At 43.5% G+C, this 18,549-nt stretch overlaps 1 protein-coding gene across 1 annotated transcript in view; it reads left to right on the top strand.

Moving 5' to 3' along the window:
• Positions 1-18,549, top strand: part of grin2aa (glutamate receptor, ionotropic, N-methyl D-aspartate 2A, a) — a 126,316-nt gene that overhangs the window by 97,054 nt on the left and 10,713 nt on the right. Inside the window, exons 7-13 of the mRNA XM_035616311.2 lie at positions 627-829; positions 4,230-4,401; positions 5,633-5,786; positions 6,747-6,872; positions 6,967-7,196; positions 13,897-14,057; positions 17,456-17,545. Coding sequence (XP_035472204.2) covers positions 627-829; positions 4,230-4,401; positions 5,633-5,786; positions 6,747-6,872; positions 6,967-7,196; positions 13,897-14,057; positions 17,456-17,545 — 1,136 coding nt within the window. The remainder of the gene's footprint in view (positions 1-626; positions 830-4,229; positions 4,402-5,632; positions 5,787-6,746; positions 6,873-6,966; positions 7,197-13,896; positions 14,058-17,455; positions 17,546-18,549) is intronic.

The following is an 18,549-nucleotide window of genomic DNA, read 5'->3' as shown; positions in this document are numbered from 1 at the left end:
TTGTCATGCATCCCCACACACCCTGCGTTATGTTATGTTGTACCTACAGTCCTTACGGCGGTCGCATTTATTATGGCCTGGCGACAACATGTATTCCGATCTGTGTGTCTTTGTCTTGAAAGAGGCGGCATATGTAATATTAAAAAGAAATGTTCACTTGTGTCTGCATTCTTAATCATCTCCACTTCCTGTCTGCTTTGAGTTATTATGCAGCTGACTACAGCAGTTAGGAGATTTACAGGTAAATAACAGTAACACACTGTGTTTTTTTGTTTTTTTTTGAAACCTTGACATGTTATGATCACAGATGGTGACGGTGGAGAGTTTTTCCCAAACTTTCCTTTTTCTGCCCACATTTGATCTGACGGCAACAAACTTGCCAAATATGTAGAGAGACTGTCTTTGCAGTTTGAGCTCATGGGTGTAAATCCAACAACAGCCAGTGCCACCGTTACAGCAAGTGTCTTCAGGGAGATGCTGACTCCCAACCTGCTAACTAACTTCTAAGTATTGGATAAAAACCCCACATGTAAATGTAACTATTAATGACTCAACAGCCTTGGTGTGAGGTACCTAGTAGATGATTTACCTACTCACCCTTTTTCTTTTACTCTCCTTCCTTCCAGATGGGCAAGCTGGACAACCGCAGCCTGACACTCAAGTACCCAGTGTGGCCGCGCTTCAACTCCTTCGGTGATGCCGAGCTCGACGACAACCACCTGTCCATCGTCACCTTAGAGGAGAAACCTTTCGTTATTGTGGAGGATGTGGAGAGGCTCACCGGGACATGCATGAGGAACTCTGTCCCCTGCAGGAAGCATATCAAAGAGTAGGTTTCCCCATCTATCCATCTATTTATCGATGTATCGATCTAGCTACATGGCTAGTGCATAGACTACATGAAAATGGACAAAGCCTCTAGACATAGACACTATTAAGTGAAGCGCCAATGCAGAAGTGTCTGAAACTTGTATTCTCTGGTGTGACCGGCAGAGGGCGACTCCGCTGGTGACAAAAAGATCCTCTTCTCACGTGATAGACAACAGAATGCATTGGGGTTGAGGCTACCCTGTGATTCACAGCTCCACAGGTGCAGGTATAGGTGAACATGTAGTGTCCTTGAGCTCTCAGTCCACTTCTAGTTTCAAAAAACTAAGATTGCGCCCGGCAAAATACCAAACTCAAGTTTCCAAAACGGCAGTTCACAAACCACAATGGGTTGCTGCTTGATCTAGGTATCTAGTTGTTATTCTCAGTGAACATGACCAGTTCTATCTGATTGGTTTAATACAAAATCTAATAACAGAGGAAAAGCTGTAACACTTATTATATAGATTAACCTGATAGGCATAGAGATACTAGTATTACATAGTGTAGTGTATCTTCAGTCATGCAACCTTTTTACCCCGAAGATGTAAGATTCAGTGTTGTGATATAAATATGACCATAGACTGAGCAGTGGAGGTGTTAAGGGTTTAAGACGATATGTATCATACAACACTTAGTGACTGAACTGCTATATCCATTCGATGCAATCTACTAACTAACTAACTGACAGGCAACTTTGTACATTTGTAAAATGGGACTAAGCATCATTGACAATTAAAGTCCATATAATGTATCCGAGGTGATACAAACTAAATTGTTTCCATTTCCTTCAGCATTATGTGTGGGCTTCCTCTCTCTCACTCTTCCTCATTGTGTGGCAAGAGGTGCAGTGTGTGCGGTCTATGCAGCAGCTTCTCTTCCTCCCCCTGAAAATGGAGGCGACTGCTGAACTCAGCAGTTTACTTCCTCCCTTTTAGCAATTTTCCCTCTTTTGCCCAAATTTTCTTGCCTCCTGCCATAGTATGTTCTTGAAGTACTGTACACATACGCAAAGACACACACACAGTGACACAGGCTGTTTGTGTGAGTGCTGCCAATCAAACCATGTAATTGGTTTGCAGATCATTTAATATAATTTTTCTCCAGTGGAACGCAGACACTCACGGGCACGCTTACAGTTAGATTGACATGTACTGTACACACTGTGTGACTCTTATCGCTACTCACTATACATGCATGTACTGTGTACAAAGTAAGTCTTTAACAACTACGTGTGCACGCACACACACACACACACACACACACACACACACACACTCAGAGCTGATTAAGCGGTAATAAGGTCCCAAGGAAGAGGCAAGCAGAGATTTCCATCTAGAATCACTGTGAAGTAGGGCGGAGGATAAAGCATCTCCAAGGAGGAGCGCAAACACACACAAGCTCGTACACACTCTCCGTTGCCACATGTCCACTCTCTCACAGGCCAATGCGTCCGGGTGCATTCCTCCCTCCCACAGCGCAATTCCCACTCAAGCATCCGCGGTGTCCATTTGGAGAACGAGGGTTAGATGGAGGGAAGGGAAGACACAGAGGGAGAGAGAGAGAGAGAGAGAGAGACAGAGAGACAGAGAGAGAGAGAGAGAGAGAGGAGTGGTGCAGGAGTTGGGGTGGTGGAGGACTATCCATGCATGCAGAACCACAAATTCACTCATCCAGGCTGGGCCTAAGAACAACTAACACACACAATCACACGTATACCCACACTGCCCTCTCTGGAGACCCCTCAGGCCCTGTAGTGTTTCTATATCAAGTTGGCCTGGCAACTTCACAAACAGCCTCCATAACGTCACATGCTCTCAGTGCCTGGACTGTACCGCGGTCCGATTAAATGGGTACACTGTGTTCATGGATGCAGCGACTACAGTTCTGACCTATATGTCACTGGCCCTGCCAGCTGAACCTGCCAAGAGTTGACTTGGTTGTCCTTGTTTCTGTTATTCTTATCACAGGTCCCGTTCCCTGCACGACCCCCCCCCCCCCCCCCCCGTACCACTTTATCGTCACGAGTCGCATCAACGTAACATGTTGTCATCATTTCAGCATATAAAAATATATATATATATATACAATATATTCTGCTTTTTATCATGCTCTATGTGTAGAAAATCTGTCGTTTAATTTGGAATCACTGAAGATATTGAATGCTTTTTAAGACGCACATATGTCATGCATGCAGAAACACATGCCGACGATCTTTTCTCTCCTATTGTCCATTGCTGATGCTCATTTATCCGTCCACTTATTCGGCTCTGCAGCCTTTATTTGATATCGGTGAGGAAACAGAACTCATATTGCTCCTGTGGTAATGTATCAGCCTGATGTCCTGTTGACAAACGGTATGTTTGTGGGAGCATTTAGATGCAAATTAGCTTATTTATTTCATTTTCAATTTGCTTTAACAGCTGCTGGAGATAATCTCTGGTTTTATCTGTTTCAAAAAATGACTCCGGGTGATTGCGCAGCATTTCACAAAAAGTAATTTTGCAACTGCTGACAGATCAGCCAGGGCCTTGCCTTTTCAAATGAACCTTCCTTGTCTTGTGTGACACTATAAGACCATGAAGAGGGAAATTCTTTTTCGGTTTTAGGACAGTAAAGAGTTCCATTTGAGGTGACATTCATTTGACAGATCGATGGTGACTGGTGGGGGTAGCACTACTTGGGGCAAATAAACAAGAACGAAAAAAACAGCCAATGTTTTTTTCTGCTGCTACAGAGTTCCTCCAAAGTGACACAGTTTCAGTTCTGAAGGTAACTGCAGAGTCACGGCCGTATGTGTGGGGGATCTTTTTTTTCTCACTTTCCGTCAAGTTTGTGTCCGGGTTGTTAAACTAAAGGACGAGGATATCTTCCACTAATTAGCACACATCTAAAAGTTAAATGAGAGTCCCAGGTGGCTGAAAGTTGCCGTGCGCGCGTGCGTGCGTCTGAACTCTCCTCTCAAATTCATACCCACAGATGGTACAAGGCTTGCATATGCAGTGCCGTCATGAACCCCCTTCTGCAGAGAGACAGCGGAGAAAAGAGGAGAGAGAGGCATAGTTTTCTAATGTCACTTAAAGGTGAAAAAGTCCCAGGGTGATATTCCTACATTGGTGCTTTCACATAAAATGCTTCAGTTCTGATGAAAAAAGGAGGCTCATAATGTTTTGTTTGTTTGTTACGAAAACGTAATTTTACACAGTCACTCCTCTTTTGCATTCAAAGAGCTGGCACGTTTGCTATTTGGCCAAATCGGAGTATTATATGTATATATGAGACCACTCTTTTTGTGTGTCCAATCAGCTGCTGTTGAAACTCATCATCTAATGATGTGACTTTCTTGTCCGTGTTTTCTGCAGCAACACAACAGAGGCTGGTGGGACGTACATCAAGAAGTGCTGCAAAGGCTTCTGCATTGATATTCTCAAGAAAATTGCAAAGTACGTCAAGTTCACCTATGACCTGTACCTGGTAACCAATGGCAAGCATGGAAAGAAGATCAACAATGTCTGGAATGGGATGGTGGGAGAGGTGAGACAAGCAGGTGTTTGTGTGTATGTGTGTGTGTGTGCGTGTGCCTGTGTGATGTAAAATGTGCAAATATATAATTTATACTGTACATACAATCCAGTTAAAATGTCTTCTACTCATCGTGAAAGTTAGATGCAATCCACATACAACTAATTAGTAAGGAGATTGAGCTGGGTTTCTTTTAATAAGAGTATTGATCGGTCTTCACCTTCGGGTGTGTGGAAGAGAGGATCGGCCTGCTCTAAGTTGAAGCTGCACGTGTTGACTTTGAAAGAAATTCACGGGGATAACAAAAAAATCCACTTTTGCATCCACTGTAAATGCCGAGAGAGTAAACAAGTCGTAGCCAATCCAGCAGTACAGTCAGTCCTCCTCCATAGCTTTAATTACCAGCTTTAACTTGAAGTAAAGTCCCAGAGTTCATTTCAAGACTATAAACTTCATAACTGTCTATATTTTTCATGACAAACTTTAGTCATTGAGTTGAAGTTCATCTTATTCAAAGCCCGCTTGCATTTTGATTATATTCATTAAGTTTCGACCTGAGAGTACGAACAATAAAAATGTCCAATCAATAAAATGAATATTCTGTTGCATGGAAAAGGTGAGTTTATTCATTTATGTTAGTTTTTACTGTTTTGCCATGAAGGGTAAAATCTTCCGAGCCCAGATCGAGTTAGGAGACGACTGAGACAAATAACCAAGCCGATTTTATGAGCATTATGAATCTTGCTTCTCGTGTGTTTCTTAGGGTGCAGGTGTAGAAAACCGCCTCCATGTCCCTGCTCGTCTGCCTGCTCTCTGTTTCAACTAAAAACTGAACGGGGGATTTGAACAAACACAGTAATGAGTGTAGTGCAGCTTCATCAGGCAGCCGTGCCATTGGTTGTGTGTTGCATTTTAGTGCCCTTTATCATGGAAAACCCCAGTGAATGCCAAAGTGATTAAAAAATATGATGTAAAATGTCTTCTTCTCCTTCTTTTCCTGCCTCCACCTCCTACAACACATCTTTTTTTTTTCTTTTTTGTCTTCCCACTCATTTACTCATCTTCCTTTCCTCAACTTTACAACCTTGCTCTTCTCTCATTCCCTCCATCCTTTTTTCCAACTCCTGCACATGCATCTCCCCCTTCTCCCTCTCTTCACCCCTCCCTATATCTCTATCTTCCTTCATACCTACCCACTCACTGTCCTCATCCATCCATCGTCCCTCTCCTCCGCCCCTGATAGGTGGTCTATAAGAAAGCCGTCATGGCCGTCGGATCTCTGACGATCAATGAGGAGCGTTCTGAGGTCATCGATTTCTCCGTCCCGTTCGTGGAAACCGGGATCAGCGTCATGGTCTCCCGTAGCAATGGAACTGTGTCCCCGTCAGCCTTCCTAGGTAACTCACACTGCATAACTGTTGCGCTCTTGGTTGAGGAGGATCCCGTTTGCTCTTCTGTTTGTGTGAGTGTCGAAGGGTATTTATTTGTGCGTTTGCGTGTGTGTTTGTTCCCCGAGATACAGAGATGACAACACAATTCAGTTCCTTTTATACAGCTGTCAATACTCGCTCTCTTATCTGAGGGATTTAAGCCCAAATTCTGCTTCCTGCCACATTGACTCTGACTTACCTGAGAGGGACTTAACCTGAGTGATCATGGATATCCCCATTATGGCTGCTCAGTCACATCCGCTTGATGTGTGGCGTTCCAGCGTGACACAAGGACACACGCACACACACACACACGCACACACACAGAGGCACAAAGACACATACGCAGGTATGCACACTGACATGTGTGCAGCATGCAGTTAGTTCTGTGAAAGTGCCAATTATAAAGGCTTAGCAGAAAGAAACCCATAATGGCTGCTCGCCAACCGACACACAAACACACGCTCACACACATTCTTGGACACACACAGTGCGCAGCCCCGTGCCAGCAGCACTCTCCCATACATTAGAGCAGGGTTTAATCTCTGCGGTAGTCTTGTGAACTCAGAGGGAGGACAGGAGTGCTGACACCAGGCCTTCCTATACTGTACACCTCCTCACACTGTCAAAGAAGAGGTGTGCCTGAGTGTATGCAAGAGTTTGTGTGTGCGTGTTTGCGTGTGTGTCCGTGTGCGTGTGTGTAGGGGCTCTGTGAACATGCAAGAGTCAGCTTGTTACCCATGCAGTTCTTTCCTCTGCGTGGGTGTGTGTGTGTCTATACGTGATTGATTTATTCATTCAATTCATGGAAACACAGTAGGGAGCGTGCGTTAAGCAAAAAAAAGTGAAGTGTAAGATATATATAATATGTAACACAGCTTGTGTTAATACCTAATCTCTGTCCTCTTATCTCTCTCTCTATCTCAGAGCCATTCAGTGCATCAGTGTGGGTGATGATGTTTGTGATGCTCCTACTGGTGACTGCAATGGCTGTCTTCATGTTTGAGTACATCAGTCCGCTGGGCTTCAACCGAAACCTGGCACAGGGAAAAGGTGAGCGTAGATATTAAAATCTTGGTTTCAGATTTTGTTTTCTCACCCTGCTCCCAAATGTCTTCTAAACCATCTGTCATTCCCTCTCTCTCAGATCCCCATGGCCCGTCTTTCACCATGGGCAAGGCCGTGTGGCTGCTGTGGGGTCTGGTCTTCAACAACTCCGTGCCAGTGCAAAACCCGAAAGGGACCACGAGTAAGTTCATCGTGTCCGTGTGGGCCTTCTTCGCTGTCATCTTCCTGGCCTCCTACACTGCCAACCTGGCCGCCTTCATGATCCAGGAGGAGTTTGTCGACCAAGTCACCGGGCTTTCTGACAACAAGGTAATAGAAGGAAATGGGAAAGGCTTCACCGGCTAAATGCTGGTTTGTTCTGTTAGTTCAGAGGTTAGTTAAGAAAAAGGATGGGATAAAAAAACAACATTTTCACATCTTTTTATCTTTGCATTTTGGTTGCAGCCCTGGAGCTTTGTCACAAAAATTCATTCCATGAGAAAATTATTCCATGCTTTCCATGCTTTTCTCATTTTTAAAACACTGGTCACCTTGTGGTGATTTAGTGGTTCAATCCATCAACCGTTCTGCACCCCTCGAAGTCTAACAGCCTTAAATGTAACTTATAGTGGTTTCAAGTGCAAAGTTGCAAAGACAAGGCTAGCTTTTTAGTGGCTCAGAGGACAGATCTTCAGAAACCAAGTATACATCTGCTGCAACACGAATAGAACAAATGCTGTATATGCATGATAACAGCAAATATCTACTATTAGATCAAATAATCCAAGATCCAGCAATTACAACCTCAGTGATAACATCTGGAACAGTGTTGGACAAGTGTAGGAAATCCACTAAAATCCATAAATGAGTCTCTGATGCAAGTATTTGGAATTGTGTTTGGATTTAAATGCTCAAGCCATCCTGAGTAGGCATGTACATGTGTACTGCAAATGATAAGACATTTTTCATTAAGGGGGAGGCTATTTTGTTAAGGGGTAAATTGAATTTTTGTTCGTTAAAGCTTTGTAAAAGATGACATGCACTGAAATGAAATCATTTATACATAAGAATGAGAAGCAGAATAGAAAAGTACATGTTTGAAGACAGGCTAAAAGATCAGCGGAAAGGTCGAGCCAAACGGAAAGAAATGGAAAGGAAAATCAAGACAGGAGGGCGAAGAGTTCCCGTGGAGGGAAGGACAATTGTATGGGGAGATGCTACGGAGGAGAGAGCATTTGAGAATGATGTAGAGGGTTTTGACAACATACAGAAGGGGGGAGAGGGAAGGAGGGCGGGGGGTAGAGCAACTGGCACGAGGGGGACTGAGGAATAGCGAGGGGCCAAGACGCACAAGATGTTACAAGACAACAGGCGGACAGATATGGGCCACGTTGATGGCTGAGGTGGGGAGAAAGCTAAAGGGATGCGGGAAGACAGTCAGGGTCAGGGAAGAAAGGAACCAGACAAAAAGGCTAAATGGCCATTCAGACAGATATGCTGAGCGAGGCTGGACGCCGTGACAACCGTGACCAGCAAAATGATGAAGAAAAGTCCCCGCCGAGATCCGTGTCAGTGAATATTCCTTTAAACTGCTTTAACTGGTTTTGGACCACTAGGGGGGCTGGAACGCCGCACAACATAGCCACGTCAAAGATGCCTGAGATGAGACTATATGAGTCGATCATGTTCTTTTAGTAAACAGTTGCCTACTTACACATTTAGCCGGCACAGAGCAGCACGGTCGTCCCACTGGAGCTCTCTAATCACCCAAATGTAAGGCAAGTATTTTTAGTTTTAATCCTGCGTTGGTCAGAAATACTGCAGTGGCTTAAGTGCTCTGTCATTTTGTTTTCTGTTTCCATGCAGTGTAGGCCATGTGTACAGTGTGTGAATTTGGTCCCACTTACAAAAAACACTAATCGGATTGGTTGTTTCTCCAACTGTGGAAAAAATACTTGACATTACTCTCATCCCACACATACATTAGAGGCAAAGTGGGATTCAATGTCTTTGTCAAGAAAAAAAAAACACACTTCCACATATTGATGGAGGAGCAAGGGGAACCACCAACCCCGCACTTAACAGCCTGCCAACTGAGCTGATAGGTGATTCAGAAGGCTCGACTACGGTCCAATAGCCTTTTCTTTATTACAATGAGTCATTTAATTCAGTATGAATATACAAAGATTGTGCACAATAGATTGATAGTGAGTGGTGCATAGTAAATCTCTTTGCAAATAGATTGCATCTCTGACTTGCCAGCGGAAACACAACAGTGCTTTGTGTGCCACCTGTGGAGATACAATAAAACTAATTGCTGGCTAAAATGTGGTTGTCCGAGTTTGATACGCTAACTACACAATTAATGCAAACAAAACTGATTAGTTCTAATCTTTTGTGAAGGGAGACTAATGGGTGTTCACTGAGCTGCCTCCCAAGGGCGGTCAGGTAACGGGTCTGTGGGGTCTTAGGCTGTACAAAAAACGGAGATTTGTCATCCCCTTTCTTTTTCGACTGCTCATAGCAGAGAGTGTGTTGCACACACTTCAGGAATTTCAGCAAAGGAGTGCTGCACGTGTATCGGTTTGCCGTGCTGACACGACAACAGCGATAAGCAGGTTTTAAGGATTTGCAACTTTCATCAGTCCAGAAGAAACCTGGAACACAAATTGTGTATAAAAATATATATACATAGACCAAATATCAAAGTACAAATTGAAAAAGAAATATCATGAAATGCTTTCAGTTGCACATTTAGGTAAGGTGAGATATGTTTTGTTGCAGATTTTACAGACAAGGACAATATATTATTGTGATGACTATATGTGCCAGTCTATCTTCCTTCCTTTCAGCACTTTGTTCCGGCCAAGTTCTAATAGATCACCGGTATCACCTTGTTGTATGACTTTAACCATCAGTCCACACGATGGTGTCTTTCATTTCTAGTATCTCTCTAGCCTGTCTTGAAAGGGAGCTTTAAGTGGTAAAGTCATCTTCTATCGGCAGCGTGACTGATGCACCACCAGTTACATGGAATCAATCACAAGCACTGTTGGATGCAGTTGCCCTTGAGAGCGGATGCACCTGTCTGAACACATACACACTTTCTGAAAGATGCAGTGTTGCCGTAACATTGGGAGCAATACCGGCATTGCTTTTAAAGATCAGCTCTTAAAGTGTCCTCAGATTAAGAGAGTAGCCTCAAGGTTTCCTTACATAGAGACAATTCAAATCCAGACCCAAACGCTGAAAAAACAAGTTTTAATTTCCTTCTTTCCTTCCATCCTTTCATCATTCATTTTACTGTTTGCGTTAGGCTAAAACTTTTATCCTGTGACTTTGACCTTGGGCGGATTTGAAAAACAATCAATAGCACAGGTCCTGACCCAACCCGAGCCAATTTGCCAAATTTAATCCAAATTGGATTAAAACCGCCTAAGGTATCGCTGTGACAGACCGACAGACAAACACCACTGATTGCAATACACTCGCCCACTACCAAGTAGCGCTGGTGTGATAGAGATATACAAAAAGAAATCACATAAAGTCCTCGAGAATCCCTGTTTTTAAGAGAGATATGCAGAAAAGCAAAGTGGCATGTGAGGGAGATGGATATGCAGGAGACCCCGAACAAGCAGACACACATACAACAGGGAGTCCTTTGCTTATATAACGGCAGAACTTGCATAATAAGGAGATAGACTAGTTTACAGGAGAAGAGCAAAAAGGAGGAGGAAGAGGAGCAAAAAAACTGGGACAAATCAAAATGGATGAGACGAGAGGAGGGAAGACATTTTCAGGGGAGGCTGGATGAGCTGAGGTAAATGTACCACAGGCAGACACTGTTAATCCTTATTGCAGCATGGTTCCCACTTGGGTTTCGCACAACAACCTCAAAGGTTTGCAGGGAGATTCCGCAGACGGATGTATTGATCTCAACATGTCTTTATATTCCATTTGAAGCCCCCAAATTCCATGCTCTTGAAAATGTTACTTAAAAGCAATTAACAAAAAGAAAACCGGATATTTTGGGAGAAAAAGTTGGGGATTAATTTACATCATTAGTGAATAAGCTCACAATGGTTTTGTGAGTGTGATGCGGTTGGTCATGACCGGTGTCTGGAAGGATACTTTTGTATGATAGGTTACTCCATTAACATAATGTAACTTATCACATTTAATTATTTATTTAAATTTTAAAACTAGGCATTAAAGCAGGAAAAAAAACCCAACTTGGCATCATTTTCACTGCTGGCGAACGAGCTTTGGACTACACAGTAAAGAAGTTAAATATCTCTGAATATCCACTGATGGGCGTTCTTGTCCGCCTTGGCACGGCGGTGGCCCAGGTGAGATCAAAAAAAACGTCCGCCGCCAAATGAACGGAGCGTGTCTTCACATCGGGACGGCTCCTTGTAGGCCAGCGTCAAGCACGATGGCGCCGCGCTGAAAGTTGTCCCAGCGGTTTCGCTGACCCACATTGTCTGGAAATGCGCCAAGAGGAGGAATTTCTGCACGGGAAAAAAAAAGGATGCAAAGCAACAGAATGAACGTTATATAAGCTTTTTCTTCACTGAAAATAACCCCTTTGTAACCACAAACATTTTATGATTAGCAATTGTAATTTTTGTAATTTAATTACATCAAGCTGTTACATGTCACAAGTTACCTCCGAACACGGGCCATGACCATTTGGGGCGGCGAGTCCTCCTCTCTCCACCTGTCTCCGCCACAAACCCTCCGCGGCCTCCGCTCCTCCATTCCCTCATCATCTCCGCATCAAGCTTTCATTAGCAGCAGATGGTGCAGTTCTCGAAAGCCCTTCGCCGGTGATTATCCGGCGAGAGAGGAGCGCTTTGTGCCCAATCTGCATTTCCCCACAGTCGGCCTGGAGATTCAAAGCGCCCATGCCCCCTTTCCCCTTTTTCACGTGTTCCGACCCGTTCTGACCTCAAGGCCCCGACTCCACCTTAAATTAGCTGCAAAGATGGGAAGGAAAGATTAGGGAGGAGGTGGTGACAATAGGGACGGCTGCGTGCGGAGAGGAGGTCTCCTGAGGGGCCGTCGCTTGTGATGCTGACACACACTGCATGACATCACCAGTTCTCACATGCACACGCACAGTAGAGCTCGACTTGTCAACGTGCCCTCACCCTGACCTGATTACACAACAGAGACCCACATTGCGCGCAGGCAGATACAGTATGCATAGATATCCGTATATATTTACATATTCTATTACCTAGATACATTTGTGATGTAAACATGCCACGTGCAGGGTCACTCAGTCAAACATAAATAATCTTTGCAGATGTTTAACAGACGACAGACTGAAAACCAATGCTTACAATGTGCAAATAAAATCCTTCACGTGCGTCTATGTGGAAGCAAAGAAAAACAGACACATATATGAAAACCGCCCTGAAAAATTAATTTACACAGCGGTTTTCATACTATTTAGCAAAACAACTCCTCAGTGTCACACAACACACACACCATGTGGTTGAAGTGGAGCTCATGATACACTCCTCTAATTGATGGGGTTCATCTGTTTCTGGCACTCAGGGCAGATTGTTACCGCAGTGCTTGAGGGTTGCTTGTTACCGCAGTGACAAGCACACTACTACAGAACCCTTGACCTGTACACTGACTAGATTATACCTGAGGGGGACACTTAGGGGGGAGGAGGGAGATGGAGAGAAATGAAGAGAGGGAAAAAAATGGAGAAGAAAATTAGTTTTAGTAAAGGAGGGAAGAACTGGTCTCTTAACTAGGGTCTTAAGTACTATTGCTTGATATTGTACAGAGTCAATTATAAATCAGATGAAAGTCATAACTAGATATAATGAGTGGAAACATTTGTGGAAAAATTTAAGAGAAGAAAAATATTGAATTAAAGAAAAGAAATGCTTCAGTTGGTAACACACAAATGAATTAAGTTCTTTTCAAATGAAAGTTATCAATTGTGTTCACTTCTTATCTCCTCAACTTGTTAACTTTACTTTTGCGTGTTTCCAATTTGAGTACTTTTTTAAAATTGATAAACAATTTAAATTTTTGCAGTGCTGAAAGGGGTTACTTGTGTTTTTTTTCTACTCAGTTAAAAACTATAATGTTGTTAAAATAATAATCAGCACACTGTTGTTATCTACACACAATGTACAAAATGATGCAATTAAAAATTCTGTGATGTGATGATCCAATATTAGAAACTCAAATTGAATCGCCGGCAATGTTGGGACATGTTCAGACAGGAACATATTACAGGAACTAATGGTTAAGTCTTCGTGATGTACATCCACTGAAAGGCAAATAATGAAGTGCCACACTGTTATGCAGCGCACTTGTTTTGACATAAGAACTGGATTCTTCTTAATTAAAGTAGATCTCCAAGATAAAATACAGCCACTACAGACACTGAATATATATTTTTTTTTCAACATCATATTTTGCCTTTCAAGTTTGGGATTATATAACCACAATATACAGCATGTAACAGGCTATTTTATTATAATCATGAATTTACTCTACATGTATGTGTCAGCCTGAACTATTTATATGCCCTTTTATGCCCTAACACTGTTGGCAGTCGTAGTTAGGGGCATTATGTTTTCGTCCGTCATTCTTATGAAGGAATTTTTTTTTTTTACAAACACTCACTTGGACTCAACGATGAAATTATTAGAAATTGGTGGCCAAGTTCAAAGTCACTTGGATGTCACAAAACACATTTTTAATTATTCCATTTTATTAATGCACTAATCATGATACTTTTTAGGACCAGTGTCTAATCGGATACAATTATGCAGTGATGACATTTAATATCCAAAAGGTCAAAGGTCGACTTCACATCGACATCGAAATGTTCTGAAACATGCCTTTTCCAGTCGTTATTCAGCACCATAAACCTGGCTTAGGAATTAATGTTCTCTCACTGTTTATATCTGTATTTATGTTTAACCTGTTTTTTTTCACTTTGTTTTCTCTCCTCCTTATGTCCTCACCATTATTCCTCTTCCCTCGGCCACAGTTTCAGAACCCATATGCATACTCACCTCCGTTCCGCTTTGGGACGGTCCCAAATGGATCCACCGAGAGGAACATCAGGAAGAACTACCCTGCCATGCACCAGTACATGGTGAAATATCATCAAACTGGCGTTGTGGATGCACTTGTCAGCCTCAAAACAGGGTAAGGAAGCACTGTGCGTGTGTGTTTGTCAGTAAACACACACCTTTACTGATCCAGTATTAAATTATATTAGTAACGCAAAATATATGTGTTTGTATATATATGTATGTATGTATGTGTAAACATATGTGTGTGTGTGTGTGTGTGTGTGTATATATATATATATACATACACACACACATATATACATATACATACACACATATATATATACATACACACGCACACACACACACACATATATATATATATATATACATTCAACGTGTGTGTGTGTTTGTGTGACAGCCCCTCTGAGACTGGGGATGAATGGGCTTCCTCATTGGGAACAGCAGGGTCTATTTTTAGTACTGGTCTTTAATGGGACTGGCAGTGGTGGTGGTGTGTGTATGTGTGTGTGTCAGATAGGAAAGAAGGGAGCGTTATCACAAAGCTAACCAAGGACAGATGGAAAGAGTGGTGGAGAGTGTTGGATGGATAGAGAAGAGGAGGTAAAGATGGTGAAAAGAAAAGGATGGGGGAGAGGCAGAGGGGTGACTTTCATTGCACCATCGCATGGGAAAAAGAGGAAAAGGGGTGGGGTAGGAGGACAAGGGCAAAGTGTCTGATTGGAGGACATGATGGAAGGGTGGAGGGAAGGAGGAAAGGAGCAAGAGAGCAGAGAAGGAGAAAGTGGGTAATGGGATGGAGAAGCGAGGGCGACGGAAAAGAGAAAAGGGGGAGAATTGAGGGTAAGAGTAGAAAAGGGAAAAGTGAGAAGAGAGAGAAGAAGGAGACAGGGAAAGAAGGGGAAGGTTATCAAGGAATGGAGAGATGGGAAGGGAAAAGGGGAAACAAATTGTGAAGGTAAAGGGCGAAAGGTTGATGATATGATATGACAAGACATTATTCCTGATTTGTTAATGGCTACGGGGTGGGATCCAATCAGTGTTCTCATTGGGAGGAGAGAGAGCACACACACGCACGCACTCACGCAGACACACACAGGATAGAATTCTCAATCCATGATTTTTATGCAGGTATTTCTTGCAGCTCATTGTCTCTCATCCACGAGTCATGCATAAACCAGTGTATATAGCTTAAACCATCCCGCCATCGATAATACTCTCCGTCACACTCGCCTTCGCCATTGCATTAATATACAGCTCATGTGTAAACAAGCACACACATACCACATTAAACCAATACTACATGTAACATGCTTAGAAATGAAAACAACACATGCTATTGTGCACACAGCTGCCTGCAGGTGTGTGTGTGTGCGCGTGCGCGTGCGTGTGAGTGTGTGCGTGCGTGTGTGCGTGGGTGTGAGTGTGTGCGTGCAGTAAGTAAGAGGCTCATTGATAATTCTCGTCTGTGTTATTAGCAGATGAGCAACAGTGTGGCGTTCAGCTGTTTGAGGCTTGACGGCTACATTGGCTCTCATCACCCATAGGGCCTGACAGGCTTTACACACAAACTCTGTCACAGGCGCAGGAACCACAAACGGGCACGGTGGAGTAAATGAACGACAAATCAGTTGAATGACCATTGCATCTATATCTGTTGCAAATATATTGTCACAGTGCTGACAAGAGCCGCACTGATCAAACTGACACGAGCACTGTGCTGCCCAGTCATTCATTCATTCATTCATATTCAATGAGAGAGTCACGTCCCAAAGGGCACTGGAGGAACAGCGGAGGGCTCGTTTCTGACAAGAAGTTCATCGCGCCTTAACCTTTGGCTCATGTCATGCTCCATTTACCAGTCAAACATATGCAAATGCACACAGACACTACAATATCTTACATTGTGAACCCATATGGCACTCAACAAATTAAAAATGTCAACGTGCAAATGCGGATGCAGTTAGCGCTGGATTTATTGCCGTTGTGGTAACTTTCCAGAGTTGTAAAATCCTGCCTCGACCCAAAGAGTCGTGTGAGCCTCCAGCCTGAACTCTGTGCACTTTCTTTTCTTCGCGCTAACACAACGTTTTTTTTTATGACCGTCTGTGTCCCGCATGTTTCAACCGAAACTGAATTTGGTACATATAACTTTTTTTGGAATTCCTAAAAACGTTTTAACCCCAATGCTTTACAGTACTCGTGGAATGACATTTACCACAACGTCTACAGTACTGGTGGTGCAGGTGTCATTTGTACTGTTAAAGTGACAGATTCGGTATAGCGTACAGAAGAATGGCTCCTGAAGGGGTGTCAAATAGGATTCAGAGTCACGCTTAATGGCTATTTTGCTGTGTTGAAGTTGACGTTCCAAATCATAGGAGGAACGAGGCAGAGGAAAATGTGAACCGCTGCTTTTTTTTCTTCACCCGCATAAAGGTGTGACACGGGGGCGATGGCTGGAACCCTCTCCAAGCCATCAGTGCTACAGTATGTCTGGGCAGCGTCCACAGACATGCACGCACAAATCCACGCTCAAAGACACGCGCCGGTGCACAGCCACGTCTGCTCAATCACACACACACACACACACACACACACACACACACGCCTGGTTCCCCACAAGTTTGGACACACAGTCTATGTGGATGGAGCCAGTGCTGGGTTAAGCTAATTACACAGCTAAACTATCGGCTGTGAGCCTCCGTTAGAGCGCTGGATCTGACATTCAGTAAATGCCAGCCAGTCACAGCGCTATTAGTCTGCGTGCGTCTGTGTGTGTGTGTGTGTGTGTGTGTGTGTGTGTGTGTGTGTGTGTGTGTGTGTGTGTGTGTGTGTGTGTGTGTGTGTGTGTGTGTGTGTGTGTGTGTGTGTGTGTGTGTGTGTGTGTGTGTGTGTGTGTGTGTGTGTGTGTGTGTGAGAGAGAGAGCAACGCTTAGTTACGGCATCAGTTACATTGAAAATGTCAGTCTGAGTCTGGGATCTTTTACGTTCCACTTCGCAACCTGCTTGTGTGTGTGTGTGTGTGTGTGTGTGTGTGTGTGTGTGTGTGTGTGTGTGTGTGTGTGTGTGTGTGTGTGTGTGTGTGGGTGGGTGGGTGGGTGGGTGGGTGGGTGGGTGGGTGTTTGTGTGTGTGTGGGTGTGTGTGTGCACGTGTGTGGACAGAGACGGAGAGAGAAAGTGACAGTGTCAATGTTTGTGTCTGTCCAAAGTTCTGTTCAGGTCGCCCGTGTGCCTCCGAAGTCCGGTGATCGGTGAGGCGCGCTGTCTCGAGCCTCAGCCACTCCCCACCGCGTCCTCTTGTGTGTTTGGTCACGCTTGGGTCGCAGCTCTGTTGGAGATAAATCAAACGCTTTCCAATTGTTCCGCAAACAGCACATTTCCGACGAAATATACCCCTCTTCTTCTGTCTGTCTCCTCATGTGCAAACTCTGAAACCCCTCTTGCATTGTCTTCATCCCCTCACTCTTCTGTCTCTCTCTTGTGTTCTCTTTTCGTCCTCTGTTGCAGTAAACTGGACGCCTTCATCTACGATGCTGCAGTGTTGAATTACATGGCCGGCAGAGATGAAGGGTGTAAGCTGGTGACCATCGGCAGCGGGTAACTAAAGCTTTAGATCGTTAAAGATACACTTTCACTGTGGATTGTCTACACACCATCATGTGATCCCGACTTGCTTTGACTTCAAACCACCATGTAAGTTGGGCAAAGGGGTTTTGTTTAGGTTACATTAAGAAAAGATGCACCTAAATTCAAGCCACTTGAATTCTGAATTTACTTATTTATTTGACATCATTTTTGTGCCATTACATTAAAAAAGGGTAATTTGCTTCTTCGCTTTCTTGCTCATGGAGTTACTGGTCCTGAGCAGAAGCAGTCAGGCACATAACGCAGCATTTGTTCTTCTCACACTCTGTTTTTTTGGCATAAAAGCAATGAGATACAGCATGTTGCTGAGTTGCCGGTAGGATGATTCCGTTACCTTTGGACAAAGACAGCCCTTTTCCACTTGTTCCCAGCATTTATTCTAAAACTACGCCACCAGTTGCTCACGTTTAGCTTACAAACAGCGTGGTATTGATCTTCTCATCTAATTCTCATCAAGAAAGCAAGTAAGTGTGCTTCCTAAAGTGTCAGACTTTTCCTTTGACTTCTGAAAGACAATCATCATGATCATTCCATACTGGAGTTTGATTTCAGCTTATTTCCGTTGTGTGTAAGCCGTGTCTTCTGTCGTTTCTTTACCTTAAATTTCCATTTGGAAATTCTGGTTAAATTGTAATGAAAATATGTCAATTGGGTTCAAATTGTGATTATATTCTGAGACAGAATAGGCTTCAAAAAATTTGACAATTGGATGGTAGATATACAAGTGATATAATGACTGTAGTGGTATGAGCTCATAAGACCAGGGACCCGCTTGTCTTTGGGTTCAACCAAACATTATCTCTTAGTTATTCTCATATCTGTAACCCATATTTCTTGTTTATGACATATGTGCATCGTTGGGCTGATCCTTAAAGGTATTTTTTGTCACAGTGCCACCATCCAGAGAAACAAAAGTTAAAATATATATGTGTGTGCGTGCGTGTGTGTGTGTGTGT

This window comes from Scophthalmus maximus, chromosome 17 (assembly GCF_022379125.1).
Source record: "Scophthalmus maximus strain ysfricsl-2021 chromosome 17, ASM2237912v1, whole genome shotgun sequence".
Classification (NCBI taxonomy): domain Eukaryota; kingdom Metazoa; phylum Chordata; class Actinopteri; order Pleuronectiformes; family Scophthalmidae; genus Scophthalmus; species Scophthalmus maximus.
Note: the sequence above shows the minus strand (reverse complement) of the source record. Positions and strands in the feature narration are given on the sequence as shown.